Genomic DNA, 27,537 nt, shown 5'->3' on the forward strand with positions numbered 1-27,537 from the left:
AGTCTGATGCTCAAGAATACATGAAAGCCTGCACAATTTGTGCTGCCAACAAGACTCCCCGATCCTTGCCTCCTGGCCTTCTCCAACCATTGTCCATTACCAAACGACCCTGGACACACATAACAATGGACTTCATTGTTGATCTTCCCTCTTCCGACCACCATACAGTTATCTGGGTTGTGGATCGCTTCTCCAGACTGGCTCACTTCGTACCCCTAGCCAAACTACCTTCTCCTCAGGAATTGTCGTCCCTTTGTCTCTTGCATGTGGTATGACTTCATGGCATTCCTGTGAATAGTGTCTCCGACAGGGGTTCACAGTTCATTTCTGCCTTCTGTAGAGCCTTTTGTAAATTGATTGGAACCTCTGTATCCTTGTTTTCTGGCTACTATCTTCAGACCAATGAACTAACTGAGAGAGCAAACCAGGATCTTGAAACCTACCTCAGAGCCTTTGTCAACACTTACCATACCAACTGGTCTGAATTACTACCCTTAGCTGAGCTGGCAAGAAACACCCATTGGCACTCGTCTCTTCGATGCTCTCCATTCCAAGCTGCAGCAGGTTATCAACCTCGTATCTTCCCTCTTTCAGCTCAGTCCACTGGGGTACCTTGCGCAGACCGCCATGTCACTGATCTCACCACTCATTGGCAACAAATTCGCTCTCAGCTGCGTTCAGCTGTCTCTAGATGTAAGAAGTTTGCTGATCATCACAGGGCTTCTGTATGTGCCATTCCAGTGGGTGAACATGTTTGGGTCTCCACTCGATATATCCATCTACATCAACCCTGTCACAAATTGGGGCCTAGGTTTATTGGTCCTTTCAAGGTTCTAAAAAGACTGTCTCCTGTTGCCTACAAAGTCGCCTTGCCGAGAACCCTACGCATACATACAGTCTTCCACATCTCACTACTCAAGCCGTATATCAAGAATAGATATTCCCAGCCTCAAACTCCTCCTCCGCTCTTGATCCCTGGTAACCCCGAATATGAAGTGGCTAAGATTCTGGACTCCAGATATCTGATACTTTGGAAGGGTTACTCTGTAGCAGACCGTTCCTGGGTTCCTGCCCATGATGTGCATGCTCCATCTCTGGTCTCCAAATTCCATGCTGCTCACCCATTGAAGCCGACTCTGGTTCCCGGAGGGAACCCTTGAGGAGGGGGCTATGTCACTCCGGTGCCTTTGCTAGGGGCACGGCGTCTTCCCCCTGCTCATTGACTAGGGCTGTCCGGATGACTGCGGCGCTGATGTCATCACTGCGCGCTCCTGATGCCAGCCGGTCTCTTGGCGCCACTCCAGCAGGTACTTTAGTGGGCAGCAAGTGATCTGTCACTGCCCATGTATAGGTGCTACTTTGTGTACTCCTGGGAGTGACAGATCATCTGCTGGACTGATACTTAATTGATTAATCCTTGCCTGTCTTACTACGCTACTTGGTTAACCCCTAAACTGCTGGTCTGATACTTTGTTGCTGAAACCTATAAATTGTCTCCCTTTGTCTTTTAATGATTTTCCCTTGTTTTTTCGCTTGTTTATTCCCTGTTTTCTCCCCCTGTTTTTCCTTATTTATTTCCCCCCTCTACATTTTGCTCTTCTGTCTAAGAGTCATACTATGTCATTCTCTTTTGTCTAATTGTCATACTATGTCATTCACATTTGTTTTATAGCTCATTTTCATTGCTATTTATTCTGTGCTTCTACTATGTGTTTTCCTTTTTCTTTCTTCTTCTCTTTTTTTCCTTTTTCTCTATATTTCTTTTTCTTCATATTATGTTGATAGCAGTTATATCCACTTTCTGACTTATTTAGTTTGCCCGCATAGATATATGATTGCATAGTATTTTCCCTCAAACCTCTCCTCTCATCCTTCTCCTCCTTTTCCTGCCCTGACCAATCTATCTGCCACTATAATTCCACCCTTACATCCATCCTTGACAATCTCGCCCCTCTTACCATAGCTCGGAAATCAAACACTCATCCTCAGTCCTGGCATACTCCTCTGACACGATACCTACGCAGATGTTCCCGTACTGCTGAGCGGCACTGGAGAATATCTAGGAGTTCAGCTGATTTTCAACATTACAAATTTATCTTGAACTCCTACTACTCTGCCCTCAATTTCCATAAGCAACACTACTTCTCTACTCTTATCTCTAATCTTTCTTCAAACCCAAAACGTTTGTTCTCCACTTTCAATACACTTCTCTGCCCTCCCCAACCTCCTAATACAACTTCTCTGTCAGCTCAAGACTTTGCCAACCACTTCAATAACAAAATCGACTCCATCAGAAATGAAATCAGCTCTCAACATAATTCCATTTTCTCACCCCCTCATATTCTCTCAATCACCCACAACCCACATAACCTTAAACTTAGCTCATTCTCCCCTGTTACTGAGGAAGAGGTTTTGGCACTTATACTGCGCTCTCACCTCACTACCTGTCCCCTTGACCCTATCCCCTCACAGCTACTCCCCTCCCTCTCTGCCACCCTTACCCCTGTACTCACACACACTTTCAACCTCTCCCACAGCACTCGTATATTTCCCTCATCGTTGAAACATGCCCTGGTCACACCTATCCTCAAAAAACCTTCCCTTGATCCTACCTCCCCATTCAACTACTGCCCTATTTCCCTCCTCCCTCTTGCATCAAAGCTTCTCGAAAAACGAGCTTATGCACGCCTATCCCATTTCCTTACAATAAACTCCCTCCTTGACCCATTGCAATCTGGATTTTGTCCCCATCACTCCACAGAGACAGCAATTGTTAAAGTTACCAACGACCTACTTACAGCAAAATCAAAAGGCCACTTCTCTCTGCTTATCCTCCTTGATCTGCCTGCAGCCTTTGACACTGTTGACAACCCTCTTTTGCTCCAAACCCTCCAATCCTTTGGCATATGTGACACAGCCCTCTCGTGGCTCTCTTCCAACCTGTCAAACCGTACGTTTAGTGTAGCCTTCTCTGGAGCATCCTCTGCCCCGTCACCACTTTCTGTCGGAGTACTGCAAGGCTCTGTCCTCGGTCCCCTTCTCTTCTCAATCTACACGTCATCACTTGGTTCCCTAATAAATTCCCACAGTTTAGAATATCATTTGTATGCCAATGACACCCAAATCTACTTCTCTGCACCAGACCTTTCTCCTTCCTTGCTAACCCGTGTCACTAACTGTCTTTCTCACATCTCCAACTGGATGTCCTCTCACTACCTCAAGCTAAATCTCTCCAAAACTGTGCTCCTTATTTTCCCCCCTTCTTCTAAACTCTCCACCCCCAATCTCTCTATAACTGTCAACAACTCCATCATTACCCCTACCCCGCATGCCCGATGTCTCGGGGTCACATTTGACTCAGATCTTTCTTTCACTCCTCACATTCAGTCATTGGCTAAAGCCTGCTGCTTCCACCTTAAAAACATCTCTAAAATTAGACACTTCCTTACACAAGACACAATTAAGATTTTAATCCACTCATTTTCTCCTCGATTACTGCAACTCTGTCCTCTCTGGTCTCCCCACCTGCCACCTAGCTCCTTTGCAATCCATAATGAATGCCTCTGCCAGACTCATCTTCCTTACACGTCGCTCTTCATCTGCTGCACCTCTCTTCCAATCCCTTCACTGGCTTCCTCTTGCCTCTAGGATCAAACACAAAATTCTCATTCTAACATACAAAGCCCTCAACTGCACTGCTCCCCCTATATCTCAGACCTTGTCTCCAGATACTCTCCCTCCCATCCCCTTTGCTCTGCTCACGACCTCCTACTCTCCTCCTCTCTTGTCACCTCATCACACTCCCGTTTACAGGACTTCTCGAGACTGGCTCCCATCTTGTGGAACTCTCTGCCTCGCTCCACAAGACTCTCTTCTAGTTTTAAAAGCTTCAATGCTCCCTAAAGACTTTACTGTTCAGGGATGCATACAACCTACGCTAACCTTTATTTATACCAGTTCCTCTCCTCCATTGCTATCCCCTGAACCCCCTTAGCATGTAAGCCTAAGAGTCCAGCTGTTTGTTGATCACCTTCTTAAGAGCTGACTACAACAGTGCAACTCTTGGCTGGGCCCTCTACCCATTTGATTCCTATTATTGTTTTGTAGTACTCCACATTTGTTTATAGCGCTGCAGAATCTGTTGGCGCTCTACAAATAACCGATAATAATAATAATAATAATAATAAAATAGAAGTTGCCATTGTATTTATGAGTACCTTAGCAGTCCGCCCATATTAAGTTGTAGTTGTTGATTATGAATGTGTAGTCTTAGCATAAGAGCAACAATGTTTTTATCTAATTAGCCATGTTGTTTAGTTTAAATTTGTTTGGCTGGTTACTAAGGCTACGGACGACGCCCCTAGTGACTCATGTTATGAGCTTGATGTTTCCAGCTGCATTCAAATCACTTGATTATAATTAGTAGGTGGTTTTTATGTTCACACATGTGTATATATAGAGGTTGCTGTTATTCACTTTCTTGTTATGTCTGAGGAAGAAGGTAATACTCCGAAACATCACACCTTGTGGGATTAAAAGATATCCTTTATTTAAATACCGGTGAGTGCCTGCTTCATTTGTATGGCTGTATTAGGGACCCAGGTTTGGAAGAGACCTTGACGTGGTTCCTGGGCTGGTCCCATTTGGCCAGATGCGGTAAATAACTCTTTCAGTTTTGCTTTTAATCTTAGCTGAGAGCTTGTAAGTGAGTGCTGAACTTTCTCTGTGTGTTGTATTAATTTATTTTGTAATTTTCCCTATGAGCCTTGCACCCAGGCTTGTCTGGGGTTAACTGCCTTTGACCCTGGAGACAGCACAGCTTTCTGAGAGTGCTATAGCACCCAGAGCTAAGCATGTTGCAGGGTCATGGGATGTGTATCCAGTCCAGTCTGAGAGTGCAGTCCCCTTCTATGTTTTGTATATGTCTAGTGTGATAACATAAGTCTGTGAACCCTGACTTGTTCCCATTTTTTTTTTATTGAGAGCTTGCATTTTTTTTTATAGCTGTATTAGGGAACCAGGTTTTGGAAGAGACCTTGACGTGGTACCTGGGCTTGTTCCATTTGGCCAGATGCGGTAACTACCTCTTCCAGTTTTGCTTTTAATCTTAGCTGAGAGCTTGTAAGCGAGTGCTGGACTTTCTTTGTGTGTTGTATTAATTTATTTTGTAATTTTCCCTATGGGCCTTGCACCCAGGCTTGTCTGGGGTTAACTGCCTTTGACTCTGGAGACAGCACAGCTTCCTGAGAGTGCTATAGCACCCAGGGCTGAGCATGTTGCAGGGTCATGGGATGTGTAACCAGTCCAGTCTGAGAGTGCAGTCCCCTTCCATGTTTATATATATGTATAGTCAATGCAAGTAGTAAAGCACTCCAAGGATTCAAGACTGTATCCATCCGTATCGCCCAGGGTGCACTTCAATGCACCATATAACATCAAAAAAGGAAGGCACTCCCTGGGTCTTGTCAGAAGACAACTTTAATAAGTGACATTTCGGGGTTACCCCCATTTTCAAACAAACAAACCTGATAACAGCAGTGTATTCACCTAATATATATAACAAACAACACCTCGGCAATCCAGTGTGAACAGCAGCATACGAAAATCAGCATATATTTTTACATATCTGGATAAAAGATAATAATATACCTCTTTCTTTGCACAATAATATCTGTTTTACGTTAATGCAGAAAAAAGGATACTTATGTTTAAGGATAGCAGCCTAAACATAACAGTACTCTTAATGATCAAATCTCCAATTATATATAATAGTAGTTAGTGCAATTATGCTGTCAAAACAGTGCTTTTAAATCGATAATATACTGACAAAATTGCCATAAAACATAAATTGAATACTAGCAAAATGTATGCAAAAACTAGCACAGTATAAAAGATTAGCATTGTATGTAAAAATTAGCACAGTATAGATAATTGGTGCAGTATATGATTAGCACAGTATAAAAATTAAAAATTAATTTAAACATAATTGACAGTTATTCTTCACAATCTCCATCTGAATAATTTGCTCTTTTGAATAATTTTCTGAGGATAGATCCTACAGCCATGATAAAACTTATCCATCATAAAAAACAGTGCCAATCTAGATGCACATTCAATCCTTGTGGTGTCATAGTCCCCAAGGTGTAGATCCACCTGGCCTCACATTGTAGCAATAGCTTAGCTCTATCACCTCCTCGTGTCAGAGGAGGCACATGGTCTATTATTATATATTTCAGATCTTTAGTAGTATGTCCCGCTTGTGCAAAATGCCTCACCACCGGCTGGTCAGAATCTCCTTTATTGATTGCTTTTCTGATCGCAGACCGGTGGTTTGCCATCCTTGTCCTAAGATCATCAACTGTCTTACCTACATAAAACAAACCGCAGATGCAGTGTAGTAGGTATATAATAAAATTAGTCGTACACGTGACTCTAATCTTGATTGGAAATCTTTTTAATCCATATGGATGGTTAAAGCTGTTACCCGTTGTTAAACCTCCACATGTAGTACATGGAGTAAAGGTAGTAATAAACGTCATTCTATCGTCCTCCTTAATAGATTCTTATGATATCCTCTTGCAGCAAATTTGCTTTCCATATCCAATAATTGTTAATTTCTTAGTTTAGGGTCCTATAAACAGAACAATAAGATCTGTACTATTCTCTACACAAAATCTACGGACAAAAATTCAATGCTTCATGCAGCAAGCTGTCATCCACCCAGCTTGAAGAGAGCGCTACCAATATCTCAATACAAAAGAACAATTAGGAATAATACGGACCCTAAACTAAGAAATGAACAATTATTGGATATGGAAAGCAAATTTGCTGCAAGAGGATATCATAAGAATCTATTAAATGAATGTAAGGATCAAGTGGAACATCTTACACAAGAAGTAGCATTGAAACCTCAAGAACATCTTAAGGAGGACGACAGAATGACGTTCATTACTACCTTTACTCTAGGAAAGAATAATTTTGTACAAAATATGAGAGAGAATTGGACACTGCTTACCACAGATAAAGAATTGCCTTTTCAAGGAATGGACCCACCTAGAGTGGGTTATCGAGGAGCACACTCTTTAAGGGACACTTTGATTAAAACCGATCCCAGAAGCTGCTACGTGAAGGATACATGGTTGCAGAACAAACCAGGTTGTTACAGGTGTTTGGGCTGTACTACATGTGGAGGTTTAACAACGGGTAACAGCTTTAACCATCCATATGGATTAAAAAGATTTCCAATCAAGTTTAGAGTCACATGTATGACTAATTTTATTATATACCTACTACAGTGCTTCTGTGGTTTGTTCTATGTAGGTAAGACAGTTGATGATCTTAGGACAAGGATGGCAAACCACCGGTCTGCGATCAGAAAAGCAATCGATAATGGAGATTCTGACCAGCCGGTGGCGAGGCATTTTGCACAAGCAGGACTTACTACTAAAGATCTGAAATATATAATAATAGACTATGTGCCTCCTCTGACATGAGGAGGGGATAGAGCTAAGCTATTGCTACAACGTGAGGCCAGGTGGATCTACACCTTGGGGACTAGGACACCACAAGGATTGAATGTGCATCTAGATTGGCACTGTTTTATTAAGTTTTATCATGCCTGTAGGATCTATCCTTAGAAATTATTCAAAAGAGCAAAATATTCAGATGGAGATTGTGAAGAATAACTGACAATTATGTTTAAATTCATTTTTAATTTTTATACTGTGCTAATCATACACTGCACCAATTCTCTATACTGTGCTAATTCCTTATAGTGTGCTAATTTTAACATTCGGTGCTAATCTTTTATACTGTGCTAGTTTTTGCATACATTTTACTAGTATTCAATTTATGTTTTATGGCAATTTTGTCAGTATATTATCAATTTAAAAGCATTGTTTTGACAGCACAATTGCACTGACTACTATTATATATAATTGGAGATTTGATCATTAAGAATACTGTTATGTTTAGGCTGCTATCCTTAAACATAAGTATCCTTTTTTCTGCATTAACGTAGAACAGATATTATTGTGCAAAGAAAGAGGTATATTATTATCTTTTAGCCAGATATGTAAATATATATGCTGATTTTCTTATGCTGCTGTTCCCATCTATTGTCCATTTTATGTATATGGGGCGCATTGGTGTATTATGACAGTACATAGAAGCCATTTATGACTGTACCTCTATGTTATATGATGCCTGAAAATATGAAGTTATGCCGTCTTCTTTTTTCCATTAGACGCTGCTGACATTACGTCTGGTTGCCATAGTTATGGAGGTTACGTTACACAACCAAGAGGGGAGGAGTCACTTCCGGGAACGCTGTCATCAGCGTCACACTGGATTGCCGAGGTGTTGTTTGTTATATATATATATATATTGGGTGAGTACACTGCTGTTATCAGGTTTGATTGTTTGAAAATGGGGGTAACCCCTAAACGTCACTTATTAAAGTTGTCTTCTGACAAGACGCAGGGAGTGCCTTCCTTTTTTGATGTTATATATATATATATATATATATATATATATATATATATATATATATATATATATATATATATAAATAGTAAGAACAGTTGTTCTACAATAGTTAAAATAGTTAATAGGTTTATATATAATTATTATAATATCATATATTTATAAAACACATTAAGCAATGAAAATTCTTAAATAAAAAGAGTCATAACAAAACCCTTACCCCTTGATGTTACACACAACTTTTTAAAATTAAAGGAGAGGCATGCAGAACAAAATAAAGTAATTGGTCTGTGCTACAGGTAATATTTGTATACATTTTAAATTCCCTTTTATGTGCTTTTGGAATTAGATTTTAAAACGTCATCCACACATGTGCATAATTTGTATAACTGGCCCTCATGATTGGAGAAGCCTTAAGAGCTGATGCCCTACCTTGCTAGTAACATTCCTTAACTTAACCTTAACATATATATAACCTTAAATGAAACACAACACACAGTGCTGGGTTAAAGACCATATCATGGTCGCATTTATATAACCTATTTAAATAACTTGACTTCAAAGTTGTCATAAACATATTGAACCAGTGGCGGCATTCGAGGGCTAGCAAAATCTAGCCCCATACAGCCAGAGGTTAGGCCACGTGTTGTTGGAATTTTCAAAGTGCAGGGGGAGCTCGAAACTGTCTCCGCCCCATTTTATCATGTGTAACAGATGTCCTATGGGATCTTCAGCCAGCAGACCCGTGGGGCGGGGTACCCCCCAGGGCTGGACCTGGGGGCGTCACCCCGCCCATTAGCCTGACTGTCACCCCTGTAGACTCTGGACCCAAATTTTTTTGTGATAATGGTATAATGACAGTGACTTCAACCCTTAAGGCACAAGAATAAAAATCCTTCCAGCTATTTTTCTAGGGAGCAACAAAACTACCACTGAGGTCAACTAACCCTATCCCTTCCTCTAGCTTATCTTGACCAGCAAACTAAATTGAAGCCATTTGCCTGAATGCTGCCCACCAACAGTACCAAAACTTGAAAACTGGGCAGGAAGGGTGAGAAAAACTTTCACTGCTGTAAAAATCCCAGGAGAAAGAGGCTGAATACCTCAGAAAAATGGCTTATAACCAGTGAGTATGGACCCATCCCTCTATTTGCAACAAAGTTGCCATAGCCTACTCTTAACAGGGATTTTTACTACCACTAGATGGCATAGGCCCTTAATGCAGGAGATTTACACTTGCTACCTTACACTACCATTTTTGGTGTGAAAAACTATAGCTTTGTGGAAGAAAGTAAAAAAAAATCACGTTAAATGTCCCTCAACATTTGAGACTCCCAAGCAACAAAATTACATATTTCAAGCAATGTTGGCAGATTTTTGTGAATAATATTGCAAAATTGTCAAAAATGTTTGTTGTACTGCAATACATTTACAGAGTTTGGGACACATATTATATATATTTATCGGAATTAAGGTAGAAAAATCCTATTGGCCGATGCAATCAGCCAATAGGATTGAAGTTTAATCCTATTGGCTGATCCAATCAGCCAATAGGATTGAGCTGGCATTCTATTGTCTGATTGGATCAGCCAATAGAATGCAAGCTCAATCCTATTGGCTGATTGCATAAGCCAATAGGATTTTTTCTACCTTAATTCCGATTGGCTGATAGAATTCTATCAGCCAATCGGAATTCAAGGGACGCCATCTTGGATGACGTCATTTAAAGGAACCTTCATTCTTCAGTTGGACTTCGTTTGAAGAGGATGCTCTGCGTCGGATGTCTTGAAGATGGACCTGCTCCACGCCAGATGGATGAAGATAGAAGATGCCGCCTGGATGAAGACTTCTGCCCGTCTGGAGGACCTCTTCTGGCCGGCTTTGATGAAGACTTCTGCCCGTCTGGAGGACCACTTCGCCTGGCTTCATTGAGGACATCGGCCCGGCTGGGTGAAGACTTCTCAAGGTAGGGTGATCTTCAAGGGGTTAGTGTTAGGTTTTATTAAGGGGGTATTGGGTGGATTTTAGAGTAGGGTTGGGTGTGTGGGTGGTGGGTTTTAATGTTGGGGGGTATTGCACTTTTTTTTACAGGTAAAAGAGCTGATTACTTTGGGGCAGTGCCCTGTAAAAGGCTCTTTTAAGGGCTATTTGTAATTTAGTATAGAGCAGGGATTTTTATTATTTTGGGGGGCTTTTTATTTTATTAGGGGGATTAGATTAGGTGTAATTAGTTTAAAAAACTTGTAATTATTTTATTATTTTCTTTAATTTAGTGGGGTTTTTTTTTCGTACTTTAGATAATTGTATTTCATTTTATTTAATTGCAGTTAATTTAGGGAATTAATTTAATTATAGTGTAGTGTTAGGTAGGGAATTAATTTAATTATAGTGTAGTGTTAGGTGTAATTGTAATTTAGGTTAGGTTTTATTTTACAGGTATATTTGTCTTTATTTTAACTAGGTAGCTATTACATAGTTAATAACTATTTAATAACTATTGTACCTAGTTAAAATAAATACAAAGTTGCCTGTAAAATAAAAATATATCATAAGCTAGCTACAATGTAACTATTAGTTATATTGTAGCTATCTTAGGGTTCATTTTATAGGTAAGTATTTAGTTTTAAATAGGAATAATTTAGTGAATTGTAGTAATTTTATTTAGATTTATTTAAATTATATTTAAGTTAGGGGATCTTCAGCCAGCAGACCCGTGGGGCGGGGTACCCCCCAGGGCTGGACCTGGGGGCGTCACCCCGCCCATTAGCCTGACTGTCACCCCTGTAGACTCTGGACCCAAATTTTTTTGTGATAATGGTATAATGACAGTGACTTCAACCCTTAAGGCACCAGAATAAAAATCCTTCCAGCTATTTTTCTAGGGAGCAACAAAACTACCACTGAGGTCAACTAACCCTATCCCTTCCTCTAGCTTATCTTGACCAGCAAACTAAATTGAAGCCATTTGCCTGAATGCTGCCCACCAACAGTACCAAAACTTGAAAACTGGGCAGGAAGGGTGAGAAAAACTTTCACTGCTGTAAAAATCCCAGGAGAAAGAGGCTGAATACCTCAGAAAAATGGCTTATAACCAGTGAGTATGGACCCATCCCTCTATTTGCAACAAAGTTGCCATAGCCTACTCTTAACAGGGATTTTTACTACCACTAGATGGCATAGGCCCTTAATGCAGGAGATTTACACTTGCTACCTTACACTACCATTTTTGGTGTGAAAAACTATAGCTTTGTGGAAGAAAGTAAAAAAAAATCACGTTAAATGTCCCTCAACATTTGAGACTCCCAAGCAACAAAATTACATATTTCAAGCAATGTTGGCAGATTTTTGTGAATAATATTGCAAAATTGTCAAAAATGTTTGTTGTACTGCAATACATTTACAGAGTTTGGGACACATATTATATATATTTATCGGAATTAAGGTAGAAAAATCCTATTGGCCGATGCAATCAGCCAATAGGATTGAAGTTTAATCCTATTGGCTGATCCAATCAGCCAATAGGATTGAGCTGGCATTCTATTGTCTGATTGGATCAGCCAATAGAATGCAAGCTCAATCCTATTGGCTGATTGCATAAGCCAATAGGATTTTTTCTACCTTAATTCCGATTGGCTGATAGAATTCTATCAGCCAATCGGAATTCAAGGGACGCCATCTTGGATGACGTCATTTAAAGGAACCTTCATTCTTCAGTTGGACTTCGTTTGAAGAGGATGCTCTGCGTCGGATGTCTTGAAGATGGACCTGCTCCACGCCAGATGGATGAAGATAGAAGATGCCGCCTGGATGAAGACTTCTGCCCGTCTGGAGGACCTCTTCTGGCCGGCTTTGATGAAGACTTCTGCCCGTCTGGAGGACCACTTCGCCTGGCTTCATTGAGGACATCGGCCCGGCTGGGTGAAGACTTCTCAAGGTAGGGTGATCTTCAAGGGGTTAGTGTTAGGTTTTATTAAGGGGGTATTGGGTGGATTTTAGAGTAGGGTTGGGTGTGTGGGTGGTGGGTTTTAATGTTGGGGGGTATTGCACTTTTTTTTACAGGTAAAAGAGCTGATTACTTTGGGGCAGTGCCCTGTAAAAGGCTCTTTTAAGGGCTATTTGTAATTTAGTATAGAGCAGGGATTTTTATTATTTTGGGGGGCTTTTTATTTTATTAGGGGGATTAGATTAGGTGTAATTAGTTTAAAAAACTTGTAATTATTTTATTATTTTCTTTAATTTAGTGGGGTTTTTTTTTCGTACTTTAGATAATTGTATTTCATTTTATTTAATTGCAGTTAATTTAGGGAATTAATTTAATTATAGTGTAGTGTTAGGTAGGGAATTAATTTAATTATAGTGTAGTGTTAGGTGTAATTGTAATTTAGGTTAGGTTTTATTTTACAGGTATATTTGTCTTTATTTTAACTAGGTAGCTATTACATAGTTAATAACTATTTAATAACTATTGTACCTAGTTAAAATAAATACAAAGTTGCCTGTAAAATAAAAATATATCATAAGCTAGCTACAATGTAACTATTAGTTATATTGTAGCTATCTTAGGGTTCATTTTATAGGTAAGTATTTAGTTTTAAATAGGAATAATTTAGTGAATTGTAGTAATTTTATTTAGATTTATTTAAATTATATTTAAGTTAGGGGGTGTTAGGGTTAGGATTAGATTTAGGTTTAGGGGTTAATACATTTAATATAGTTGTGGCGACGGGGGTGGCAGATTAGGGGTTAATAAATATAGGTAGGTGTCAGCGATGTTAGGGATGGCAGATTAGGGGTTATAAAATTTAACTAGTGTTTGTGATGCGGGAGTGCGGCGGTTTAGGGGTTAATATATTTTTATAGTGGCGGCGATGTCCGGTTCGGCAGATTAGGGGTTTAATTTTTTCTTTTATTGTTTGTGATGTGGGGGGGCCTCGGTTTAGGGGTTAATAGGTAGTTTATGGGTTTTAGTGTACTTTTTAGCACTTTAGTTAAGAGTTTTATGCTAACTACTGACTTTTAAATGCGGTATCAGTCTTGACAGGAGAGGGTCTACTGCTTACTTTTTGGAAGACTCGTAATACCGGCATTATGCAAGTCCCATTGCAAATATAGGATACGCAATTGATGTAAGTGGATTTGCGACATTTTCTAGTCTGACCAAAAAAGTAAGCGGTACACCTGTACCTGCAAGACTCGTAATATCAGGGTTATGAAAAAAGCAGCGTTGGGACCTCTCAACGCTGCTTTTTAAGGCTAACGCACAACTTGTAATCTAGCCGAAAGTTACTACTCTTTTCATATGAGAGCAGCTCCACTAATTATTTCCCCACAATACATGAAGCTAGTATTGGTTTCAATACTTATCCATATTACCCTATTATAAAAGTGTTTATGATATAATATATTTATAAATAAATAAAACCTTGAGCTGCCAAGGGTCCAAGAGTGGCCCTATAGGTTGGATATAAGTAAAAAAAATGAGAGTTTTCTTTCTTGTTTAATATATGTCCAAATCTTTAGGTAGAGACTGGATATTCAACAGATATTTAATCTATAGGTTATATTTCTACTTTATGATTTCAACTACTAAGATTTATGACTGTATCCTATACATTTATACCAGGTTTATCTACATCTGTTCATCTGTTTCATACTTGATAGATAACGAATGCTTGGATTGTATGTAATTTGACAGAGAAGGTCTCTGCCATGTTTTACTGTCTGTAAGCAGTGAACTGTTCTTTTTATGCATTTATGCAACCTGCCCTACCTGTTTATACCTGTGTTATAACATGCTAAAAAAAACTAAGCTATCCATTGTCCCTAAAGGGGCATTTGTATGGGCATTGCCCTTAAAAGGGCATTCAGCTCTTTTACTGCCCTTAAAAGGGAAATCAGCTCTTTTACAGGCCATTAAATTCCTAATCTTAAAAATACCCCCCCCCCTCCCAAAAAAATACAAAAATACCCCTAAGACTAAGCCCCAAATAGGTACTCAACGTTCCTTAAGTCCAGTGGAGAAGATCTTCTTCCAGGCAGCTCTGTCATCTTCTATCTTCATCCTGTGGGAAGGAGCGGAGCGGTGTTCCCCGATGTGCAGATTCAAAGTGGCGATCTTCATCGGCGACGATCCTCAGCACTGTGGGGGCTCCACTTCATCCGTTCTCCAGCGTACACTGAAAATTGGGGCAATTGGTAATTTAGGGTTTTTTAGAGTTAAGTTTTTCTTATTTTGGGGGGTTTGGTGGGTGGGGTTTTTTTACTTTTAGGGGGACTTAGTATTTTCTTAAATGTAAAAGAGCTGTTTAATGCTCTACAAAAAGCCCATTTAAGGGCTATTGGTAGTTTAGTTTAGATTAGGGGTGTTTTTATTTTGGGGGGAGCTTTTTTGTTTTCATAGGGATTAGGTTTAATTCTTTTTTATTTTTGATCATTTTGTTTATTTTTTTCTGTAATTTTAGAGTTTTTTATTTTAAGTAATTTTAGATTATTTTGTTTTGTAATTTAATGTTAAGTTTTATTTAAGTGTAACTTAGTATTGGGGATAATATAGGTGTGTTAGGTTAGGGGGCTTAGTAATTAAATTAGTTATTTGCGGTTTGGGGGTTGGCGGTTTAGGGATTAATAAATTAATTAGGTTTATTGCGATGTGGAGGGTTGGCGGTTTAGGAGTTAATAGGTTAATTAGGTTTATTGTGATGTGGGGGTTTGTTTGTTTAGGGGTTAATAGGTTAATTAGGTTATTTGCAGATTAGGGGTTTATTACTTTATTATTTTGCGATGTTGGCGGTTTTGATGTTTGTTAATACTTTGTGCGGGAGGCTAGGTTTTTTGTTATACTTTATGCGGGCGGTTAGGTTTTTTTTATTTCTTGCGGGCGGTTATGTGTTTTTTTGTTGTTTTGTGCGGGCGGTTGCATGTTTTTTGGGGGTTTTTTTAAGGCTTCAGGTTAGCCTACGCTGCATCCAGGTGAATTCTGAAAATGGAAGGGTGGCGAAAGAATCCACCTACAGTTCACCACCCTGCCATTTTCAGAATCCACCGGGATGCAGCTTCGCTCTCGCAGCCAACATTTCTTTGGTGACACCAACGGATGCGTTGCAAGCGTGATTATAATATAGATATATATTTTTTCTAAAATAAGCATTATTCAAATAAGTATGAAAAACAAAAGAAAGAGAGCGCACAAAGGCAGGACTCAAGTGAAAGATTTTAATTGTGATTATACACACGCACATAAAATTACACTTACTAGAAGTATGTGATAAAATAGCATTCAGGTATAGCGTTCACTCGTTGTTGTTCCTAGTCACTCAGCACAGGCTAAGATGTAGATGCCAGTTTGATGTTATGTCCACAAATGTCTAACAAGGTTTTCCGGAGGCCTTGATAAATCCCTTGCCGGCTTGTGGGGACCAAATGAACTCCAAAGCAAGTGTCAGCTGCCTGTCAGCTAGTACCTGACGTGTTTCTCCCGGTCAACGGCTGGGCTTTCTCAAAGGTAAATGAACAGATGTCTTCAGAATTGTGCCCTTTACTTTTAAAAGGCTGTTAGCCAATCAGGGCTTAAAGGTATGTCAGCTTGCTGCCAATAAGATTCTAACATTTGCGGTAATAAAAACCTAGTTTATACAGTTGATACAAATGTTTTTTGAGGATATTCTCTAAACTTTTAGAACCTTCATTGTATGTTTTAATGAACCTCGGTGGATCTACTTTATGGGACCCTATTCGTTCCTGCTCTGATTCTTTATTTGCAAAAAAAGAATTTCTATCTTTGGACATAGCTTTACTTTTGGCTTGTTGTATGGTTTCTAGACTGTATCCCTTTTCTAAAAATGTATTTTCTAAAATTTGTGCTTCCACTTCAAAATCAGCTATCTGAGTGCAATTTCTTTTTATGCACAGAAACTGACTGTAAGGAACATTATTTATCCAACTCTTTCTATGTGCACTTTTAGCCTGAATGTAACTATTACAATCAGTGGTTTTGCGAAAGTTCTTAATGGCCACTTTACCTGTAATGTCTTTAAACAGGACTAAATCTAAGTATTCGATTTGTTTATCTGAGTGTGAATTAGTGAATATTAAATTAAAATTGTTATTATTCAAGTGAGTCATAAATTTTTCTATCCCAGCACTATCACCTCGCCAGAGTATGATAACATCATCTATATACATGGTGTATGTTATTATATTGTTTAAAAAGGGGTTATTATGCCATATGTACTTATTCTCGAATGCATTTACATATAAGTTAGCATATGATGGGGTGAATGTTGTCCCCATCGCTGTTCCTCTTATCTGTAAATAATATTTATTCTGAAACATGAAATAATTGTGATGGAGAATAAAATTGATACTCTCAATTAAAAATGGTATGTGTTCAGTAGGGATAGTCCATTTTAATAATTCCTCTTTGATTTTTTCTATACCTTTATCGTGTGGAATACAGGTATAGAGTTCAGCCACATCACATGTTAACCAATGCATATCATCCTCCCATTTTATCCCTTCAAATTTCTTAATAACCTCAGTGGTGTCCTTGAGATATGTTTTGGTATTTTTTACTATGGGTTGTAGGTAACAATCAACATATTTGGAGAGATTGTCACAAATTGACCCTATACATGAAACTATTGGTCTGCCAGGTGGATTTTCAGAATTTTTATGGATTTTTGGTAGATGGTAAATGATAGATATGTTCCTTATTATAGATTTCAGTTGGATCTATTTTTAAGATTTGATATGTTTCTTTATCGTTTAAAATAAAAGTTTATATGCTTCTTTTAGATAGTCCTCCTTTTTCTGAATGACTATTCCTCCGCCTTTATCGGCGGAACGTATTACAATTTCATCATTATTGAGAAGTTTTTTGAGAGACTTACGTTCCATAATGGATAATTTTTCATTATGTTTATTTAAAAAATTATTTTCTTTTTTAAATCGTTCTTCTATCTCATTGAGTACCAATTTAGAGAACATTGACAATTGTTCTACTTGAGATCCTACTGGATTAAAAGTTGATGTACCTTTAAAATGTGAATGTTGTATTGCAGGTTCTGCATCATATTGAGAGAAATTCAGATTATCAATATACTCATCCAAACTTCCATCCATACAATTATTGATTTCAGTATGGGGATTTTGATTTGCTGTATATAGACTTGGTGTATAGTTTTAATTTTCAAAATCTTGTGGACATCAAACTGGCATCTACATCTTAGCCTGTGCTGAGTGACTAGGAACAACAACGAGTGAACACTATACCTGAATGCTATTTTATTACATACTTCTAGTAAGTGTAATTGTATGTGCGTGTGTATAATCACAATTAAAATCTTTCACTTGAGTCCTGCATTTGTGCGCACTCTTTCTTTTGTTTTTCATACATTCTCATTCACTGAGCCAAGGTCGGAATCACCGGGCTGAACTGCAGCAGCACAGAGAGACATTGTGACTTTCAAAATTAAAAGCAACAGTTGAATTTTTGGACAAAAGTAAGAACTATTTTTTTTCACCATCATATGGACTTAATTTTCTGTGTACTATATCTGGAGTCATTTGTATATTGAGGATCTCATACATTAAGGATCACATATATAAAGATATCACCAAGAATATTTTTTGATTGCTATTAATTTTTGATTGTTAATATCAACATCAATACTGCATATTGTATTAATATTTAATATTGCATATTTCTTAATTTTGCATATATTGCTAATATTAACAGTAAATATTGCATATATCATAATTGCATATATTTAACTGCCATTTTAAGGTACTACATTAACATTTATACCAATTTAATGTATTTTATTAACTTCTAGCAGGGTCACAATATAGCGCAATTTACTTTTTACCAGTGCATTATTCAAATAAGTACTGGCATCAGCATATAACTTACTCTACTTAAAAATGTCTCAGTCTTATGCCTTAAAGAGACTTTAAATGTCAAAGAAATTAGGCTATTTGGTACCAGAAAATATTTTTAACATCTTTGCATTATGTTTCTATTTTAGATGTACCTATTTTAATATTGTTTTACTCAGAGATCCCTAGAGAGGCCTTCTGATACTATGAGGTCTGACTACTCTAGTGTGTAAGTACTATGAGCATGACTAAATGACAGATGGAAGTTCATGAAATGTGTCATGAGGGAAGGGGCAGTTAGTGTCGAGTTTATTTAAATTATGAAGGATAGTTAAGCTTTGGCTTCCCTTGGCATTAGGCTATAATTATGATGGAGTCCTATGGGTGTGGCGATAGACCCTGAAATGTATTACACTGGGTATATAATATAGGGTTAACTTGGATGATAATACTTACCAACCAAGGGAATCCAGCTTATAGTTCAAAAGGGGAGTGACCTACTACATGTGGCAGATTTTTATAGGCAGGTTAATGTTTAAGGGATTTGTACTCAACTTAGTCTGTGCAACTGCTTTTCACTCTGCTATTTTAAGGACAAATGCATTGTGTGCCTTAACACAGAGAGAAAAAATAAGTAATTAATACATGAAACATGATTACAAAACTTGTGGAATATGTATATTAGGATAGTTCTTGTAACCAGATACTTCCCATATGGATATAGATATGCATTGTGGAGTCCTTACCAGAATAGTCAAAGATATTTCAAGTAAATATTTTGTGAATATTTGAAAAGTGCTGGACAGTTTGATTGTGATAGCTTATATTCTAATTACAGCATGTTGGACTCATTTAACAGGTCCAGTACTGGTTGGCAAGGTAATAGTCTATTCCTTAAAGGGTTCCCGAAAAACAACTTTCTAATTTACTTTTATTATTTAATTTGTTTCATTCTCTTGGTATGTTTTGTTGAAGGAGCAGCAATGCACAACTGGTTTCTAACTAAACACATGGGTGAGCCAATGACATTCAGTATATATATGCAGCCACCAATCAGCAGCTAGAACATAGGTTCTTTGCTGCTCGTGAGCTTTCCTAGATAAAACTTTCATCAAAGGATAACAAGAGAAGGAAGAAAATTAAATAATAGAAATAAATTTGAAAGTTGTTTAAAAATTGTATTCTCTATCTGAATCATGAAATAATTTTTTGGGGTTTTCATGTTCCTTTAACGGCATAATTATAAAAAGTAACTATGTATAGATGCTGCAACAATCTTTGAATACATTCTGTCAGTTATTTAGATTTCAACTACAAAAGAAAAAAAAATCTGTGACTATTCGTTTGCTACATTACTATATATATATATAATTCTGCTGGCAACAGTCATAAAGCAGATCCTTACAAAATGAAGTTAAATGAATGAGTATTTATTTCCTGCCATGTATAATTTGTGCTAATAATTAGCAATTATTTCCTTTAAAAAAGACAAACGAACTGTGAAATTTGCATAATGGGTCAATCCTTTGAAGGCATTCATTATTATCCCATTATATTTGACAATACAAAAATATTACACATGGCAGATAATAATACAGTAGTTGTCACACAAAACATTATATCTACAATTTGCAGTAAAAATATTGTCATTGATAAAAGAATATCTGAATGGCTAATCATCCATGCTATTGTTCTGTGAAGCTAGAGTAAATGATAGTTTGTAAAGCTTAGCGAAAATCACATTTTGTAATGAAATACTTTCTATACAATTATCAGTGCCTTTCCTAATTGAAGCAACTAATTTAGTATTTGCCTAGTATTTCAGGAAATGCAATATTAAGACTGCACAGCCATGGTTTCAGTTTATTTTTTTTTTAAATTGTTATTGTTCAAATGCATATAACTTTGAAAGAATTTGGCTGCAACTTAGAAAGACATCTACAACGAATTGTAAATCACATTCATACAAGAGTTTAAGTTCAATCAAATGTAAAAAAACAAACAGGTAAACATATTGTTTCAGTTCTTTGTTAAAGAAAATTTAAAACATAAACACGGGGAATACAATGTTAATAAAATGTAAGCAAATACACATGAAAACATTGGTACTATTAATAATTATTATTTTTTAAAGGGAATATTGTTTAATTTGGGGTTACACAAGGCACAAGCCTACCCAGACTTCAGATTGATTAATGAGATGTTTTCTTACTGTAATAATATGAATAGTAAATGTGCTTATACTACAATTAGTGTTATGTTAGTTCAGGTTTGCAAAAGGGAGTTTTGTGTTATTATTCGATTATGTCATATTGATTATGTCCCAGGACATACGTGAAAACAACAGAAATCTCAATGTATCCTTCCTGGTAAAATATTTTATAATTAAATATGATAGACATTCTTTGTTCTAGTGTCATGTCATCAAGATAGGACCATCAAGGTTATTATGCCATTAACCACCATGATGGTAAAACTGATGGATAGTTAGTACACAATTTATTTTATCTATTACAGATCCCTTTTGGAATATATATATATATATATATATATATATATATATATATATATATATATATATATATATATATATATATATATATACTGTTTATATCTTTTAACATGTTTTTTATGTGAGCTTTAATACATTTTAATTTAGCAGACATATTTATTTTACACTGATCACATCAATTATGGTATTTAAGAGGTTAAATGTTTCTCTGATATACTCTAAATTCTTCATTCGCATTCTACTTTGTTGTGACTTTTATGTCAATGCCCACCCACCATATGCGTGGCAGATTAACCTGTTCTTTCTGAATATCTGAAGAGTGGGGATTAAAGGGATCTATTTGCTGAGAATCCAATATTCAGAATGTGGTTCACTCTGAGTTTCTATAAGTACATGTTGTACATTGTTTTATGCAGTTTATCTTTTTAAGACATGTGAAATAAGGGCATTATATTTTCCGTAGAGATTTTACCTGCTATAATAATGCTACAGATTTCTTGTGACTATTTCTAATACACAGACCACTATTTTTGTTCAAGTGAAAGTAAATCCTAGTGTTTTACAAGTGCTAGGATTTACTATTGAAACAAATAAAGATGACTTTCATTCATGAAGTATAAGATACTTCATGTAGAAAGCTGCTTTATTTGATTCAATTGATCGCTGTTTTTACCTTGTATAGCAGCCCACTGCAAAAAAAAAAAAATTTTGGCTAAGAGGTGATGTTTTCTCCTCTTAGCCAATAGCCGTGTGGTAAATCCTGCTCCCATAGGCGCCAAGCCAAATTTAATTTTTTTTTAGTTCACTTAAGAATTTATTACTCTTTTGTACTCAAGAAACATAAATATTTACTTTGATATCTTAAAGGACACACCTGTAAGCCTGGCAACATGTTTACTATAAAAATAACAACAACAGTAAACTAATTTAAAGTAAGAAAAAATATCTTCCCTAATCCACCTTCTCGTTCCTCGCCTCCTTTTTTCCATATTACTCAACAAGATGACCATATTGGACTAGATTACAAGTGAAGCTATATAAAGCGATCCAGCTCTAGCGCTAATAGAGCTAAAAGTAAACTTTTTACGCGCATGTGTTAGCGAACACATATTTCAAGTTGAAAGTAAATTTTTTGGGAGGAAGCGTAACCCAACGCACGTAAAATTCAGGACTTCAGATACCTAATCTAACTTCTTCTCCCCGTAGACTTCAATGGAGCATGCTAATCATACATCAGGTCTGAGGAAGGGGTCTGCGAACCCCGAAACGTTACCACAATAAAGATTTAAAGGTTTTTTAAACCAAACCCAGCGAGTGCAGTCCCTTATTGGATAAAGACTGTGTACTTGATTGACTTTGCACCCTGGTCGATGACCACACAGCATTGGGAGTGCAGGCACACACGGAGGATATATATATATATATATATATATATATATATATATTTATATAAAAGATGTGTTTACATTCAAAAACCTTGTCATATACCATATAACACTTACATTTTTTTATATTTTTATAAATAATTTTTATTATATAGTGTATAAATGAATGTAAATGTTAATTTTAATCTATTTATGTTGTGTTTGGTTCAACTATTTTTTTAGCCCTAACCCTTTACACTAGATCTTCAGTGAAGTTAACCTGATGTACGCAAATTTAATTTGAGCTTGTGCAGTCATGCTTACTTTCAACTTGTAATATCATACTAAAGTTAGCACAGTTGCAAAATTGATTTCAGGACTCTTATTAAGTTTTGCGTGCCACTTGTAATCTAACCCATTGTATTTTAAAGGATATTAAAGGGACAGTCTACACCTTAGTCATCTTAATGTCTTACCTTAGATTAAGCTACAAATAGTCTCCTGCACCCTTTCTATATCATGCAGCAGGAACAGTAAAAAAGTTATATTAAAAATTAATATTGCTTCTGGCCACTTTAAAATGGCTGCAAAGCTCCGCCCACTGATGACATCACGATCTGGGCTGCATCTAGGCACTCTGCTGAATAGCATTGACAGCCTGTTAAATCCAACTAGTGAGCTTTTTCTGATTGGACGCCATATGCAGCCCAGATCGTGATGTCATCAGTGGGTGGAGCTTGGCAGCCATTTCAAAGTGGCTAGAAACAATATTAATTTTAAAATATTGTTTACCATTCCTGCTGCATGGTATAGAAAAGGTGCAGGAGGCTATTTGCAGCTTAATCTAAGGTAAGACTTTAAGATGACAAAGGTGTAGACTGTCCCTTTGAAGACCTCTTGCTTTTGTGTAAAAATTCTTCTTGTCCCACGCTCCCTAAAGAGGTCAAATGCAAATTATGTAGCCTGCAAATTCTGCAAATCAAAAAACTGATATAAGAAATTAGAATGATAGTGTAAAACCCAAACAGGGCAGTTCACACATCACTCTAATTTTGAAATATACAGGTACAAGACATTCAAATAAATACAGTGAGGAATACAGTAGGGAAGCCCCTCCCGCTACCAGGGGCAGAGATGAGAGTGAACTAGAACAGGTTTTTCCTTTGGCTAAGGGAGGTTTCAGGGGGGAAGGAAGAAGAGGGGGGCTAAGAAGAGGAAGGGGACGGAGAGGTATGGAAGTCCATCAACCCCCAAATATTCCCTTACAGAACAGATACCAATTACGCAGAGGCAGGAGCCAGGGACAAATGAAATATTATCCATGAGTGTTATAAATGTATCCACCTACACAGTGACTGAGATGGAACACAGAGGGGGATATTTATCAAGCCGTCAATCGCAAATAGGTTGGAATTCCGCAGCGTAATTGTGGCGATCTGACCTAGTTATCAAATCCTACAGACCGGCAAAAGTTGAAATCTGTGACATAACATACGATTCGCCGGTCTCAATCCGACACAGATCAATGCTTATGTCATTACAGATGTTCCAAAAACACATTCAGCACTTTTTTACACTTTTTAAAAGTTATCAAATAGTTAACAGGTATGCTCGCGGCTATTCCGGACCAGCATACCTGGTTTTTAATCCGCCACCCTGGAGAACGTGGATGCCATAGGAATCAATGGGAGTCTGAAAGCAGCGAAAGCTTATGTTCGATGCTGCCAGATATCACATTGATTTCTATGGTAAAAAACAAGTAACGTTTACACCTAACACCCTAACATAAGCCCCGAGTCTAAACACCCCTAATCTGCCGCCCCGACATCGTTGCCACCTACATAATGTTATTATCCCCTATTCCACTGCTCCCAGACACTGCCGCAACTAAATAAATGTATTAACCCCTATCCCGCTGCTCCCGTACCCCATCGCCACTAAATAAACTTATTAACCCCTAAACCTCTGGCCTCCCACATCACTACCATTAACTAAACCTATTAACCCCAAAACCGCCAGCCCCCCACATCGCCATAAACTAATTTAAGCTATTAACCCTTAAACCTAACAACCCGCTAACTTTACATTAAAATTACATCATCCCTATCTTAAAATAAATGTAAACTTAACTGTAGAATTAAAATAAACTAATTCTAAACGATTAATTAACCTACCCTAACTATTATACTAAAATTACATTAAACTAGCAATTAAATTAACTATATTACATATTAAAAAAAAACTAACCCTACTCAAATTATTTAAATCTACTATTAAAAATGACTAAATTGCAAAAAAAATAAACGCTAAATCACAAAAAATTTAAAACACTAAATTAGGAGGAAAAAAAAACACAGTAACAAAAATAAAAACGAATTACACCTAATCTAACAGCCCTATAAAAATAAAAAAAATAAAAAAAAAAATAAAAAAAAACCCTAGCCTACAATAAAGGATAAGATAGCATTTTTTTAGGTGCTATATTGATGATTTAATTATTATTTGGAAGGGAGACTGGAGACTGCAAGGAATTTTGTTGACCATTTAAATGATAACTTGGGAATCAGATTCACACATGAGATTTCCTCCAGACAATTAAACCAGTCCTATAAGACAAAAAACGAGAGGCGCTCTTGGTGCAGCAAGTTCCAAAGCTAAGATAGACAGTGTATGGTAGATAAATTCCTAATACTCACAATCAAAGTTCCACATGCAGTGCAATAGCAAACAGGCCGAAACTTCTGAGCCGTTCGGCTGACTCACAGTAGCTGTGACTGGTAGTATCCAAAACGAGGCTCCACTTGTGACGTCAATCACCTCTCCAGGATGCCGACAAGAAAATGATCAGCACTGCAGAATCCAGGCGGTTCACTCGAGACCCAACCAGGCAGGTCTCACCATCAAAGGGGGATAATAATGATAAGTCCAGAGCAAGACTTAAAATGACAAATACACTTTATTTAAAATACATAAAAGTGTTGCTTAGCAACGCGTTTCTCGGCTGAGTGCCGTTTCATCAGGCTATTATTTTTCTTAAAGTATTGCTCTATTTAAACCCCTTCTAACCTATCAGCTGTGTTCAGATTTGGCGTGCCTCCTATCAAGGTTCCATTCATTGGTTGATACAGTTACGAGCCAATATCCAATTAAATCCAACGGTCAGTACACTCCTCCAAAATATTTCACATCTTGATGACGATAGCCGTTGGATTTATTTGGACAAGTACTATTATGTACTTGTCCAAATAAATCCAACGGCTATCGTCATCAAGATGTGAAATACTTTGGAGGAGTGTACTGACCGTTGGATTTAATTGGATATTGGTTCGTAACTGTATCAACCAATGAATGGAACCTTGATAGGAGGCGCGCCAAATCTGAACACAGCTGATAGGTTAGAAGGGGTTTAAATAGAGCAAGACTTTAAGAAAAATAATAGCCTGATGAAACGGCACTCAGCCGAGAAACGCGTTGCTAAGCAACACTTTTATGTATTTTAAATAAAGTGTATTTGTCATTTTAAGTCTTGCTCTGGACTTATCATTATTATCCCCCTTTGATGGTGAGACCTGCCTGGTTGGGTCTCGAGTGAACCGCCTGGATTCTGCAGTGCTGATCATTTTCTTGTCGGCGTCCTGGAGAGGTGATTGACGTCACAAGTGGAGCCTCGTTTTGGATACTACCAGTCACAGCTACTGTGAGTCAGCCGAACGGCTCAGAAGTTTCGGCCTGTTTACTATTGCACTGCATGTGCAACTTTGTTTGTGAGTATTAGGAATTTATCTCCCATACGCTGTCTATCTTAGCTTTGGAACTTGCTGCACCAAAAGCGCCTCTCGTTTTTTGTCTTATAGGACTGGTTTAATCGTCTATCACTTTGGAGAGAGCTGCTGTTATCTGTATTTCATTGTCGGATCTGGTATATGGTTATTTTATGGACACTTATTCACTGTGATTTGGGACTTTTTTATATATACCCATAACAACATTTATTGCTACTGAGGTTTTTATTTATATCTTTACAGTGTTTGTATCATTTGTTTTTTACCCCTATTATTAACAGGTTGATTAATTGAAATTATACACGTTAGTATACATATTATTATTACTTTTTTTTTTGGCGCACTTCCTATTTAGTTACAGATAGTTTTTACTATCTGGTATCTAACGGTTGTTTTTCCTCCAGACAGATTAACTATCTAGATCTGAGATTGACTGGCATGGATTTGGGTATAATTAAAATGGAAGTATATAGGAAACCCATATCTGGTATTTTGATACTGCATGCAAAGAGTTGCCACTCAAAGAGGGTCTTTGGTGCAGTGGCAAAGGGCCAGCTTATCAGAGTCAGAAAGAACTGCTCTGGCCTCAAGGAATACGAGGAACATTCTGAATGTTTGGCAAACCTCCTATTATTAAATATGTTATAGGCATTTCCTTTTCTATTTTATCACAGAGCTTTGTTTTTTCTTAATATCTATGACCTTTTATTGTCTATTGTCTCTTTGTGAGCAGACTTGATATTGTTTGACCATTGTACCATTTATTGAAAATTTGATAAAAAAAAAAAACTCTGAGAACATGAGAACAATAACTTACCTTTCCTATATATTGTGGCTCAGAACCCATATATTCTTCAAGCACAAAAAACTGATTCCATACCCAGCCCCGTTTAACCCGTTGAGCAGCAGACCTCCTTCCAGGCATTGAGATGATAACATTTTCTCTTTGCTTAAATGCAGCAGTCTGTGGTGGATATAGCGATTGCAATGGTGTTATGAGACCTCCATCGAAAAGGATCCAAAGAAGCAGCGATAAGCAGTTCTTTGTAAGCATTGGAATAGACTTCCCTCCAGCCAGGATGTAGAAATTCCAACACTTACTATACAGTTGTAGGATCCAGCTTTCTAATAATGTTTTTTTCACTAAGTAGCTTAAATTACTATAGTAATATTAACTGAAAGATTATTTCTTGACTTAACTTTGTCATCCCATTAGCGTTCATCAATGGATACCTGCAATAAAACATACAAATATTAAAGGGACAGTCAACACCAGATTTTTTGTTGTTTGAAAAGACAGATAATCCTTTTATTACCCATCCCCCAGTTTTGCATAACCAACACAGTTATAGAAATACACTTTTTACCTCTGTGATTACTTTGTATCTATGCCTCTGCAGACTGCCCCCTTATTTCAGTTCTTTTGACAGACTTGCATGTTAGCCAATCAGTGCTCACTCCAGGATAACTTCACGTGCATGAGCTCAATGTTATCTATATGAAACACATGAACTAATGC

The 27,537-nt window shown here is 37.4% G+C and overlaps 1 protein-coding gene across 3 annotated transcripts in view; it reads right to left on the reverse strand.

Moving 5' to 3' along the window:
* Positions 1 to 27,237, reverse strand: part of CDH12 (cadherin 12) — a 755,267-nt gene extending 728,030 nt beyond the window's left edge. For all 3 annotated transcript variants that reach the window (XM_053714614.1, XM_053714612.1, XM_053714613.1), the window contains exon 1: positions 26,836 to 27,237. In XM_053714614.1, coding sequence (XP_053570589.1) covers positions 26,836 to 27,072 — 237 coding nt within the window. In that variant the 5' untranslated portion in view covers positions 27,073 to 27,237. The remainder of the gene's footprint in view (positions 1 to 26,835) is intronic.
* Positions 27,238 to 27,537: the final 300 nt, after the last annotated feature.

This window comes from Bombina bombina, chromosome 5 (genome assembly GCF_027579735.1).
Source record: "Bombina bombina isolate aBomBom1 chromosome 5, aBomBom1.pri, whole genome shotgun sequence".
NCBI classification, from domain to species: Eukaryota; Metazoa; Chordata; class Amphibia; order Anura; family Bombinatoridae; genus Bombina; species Bombina bombina.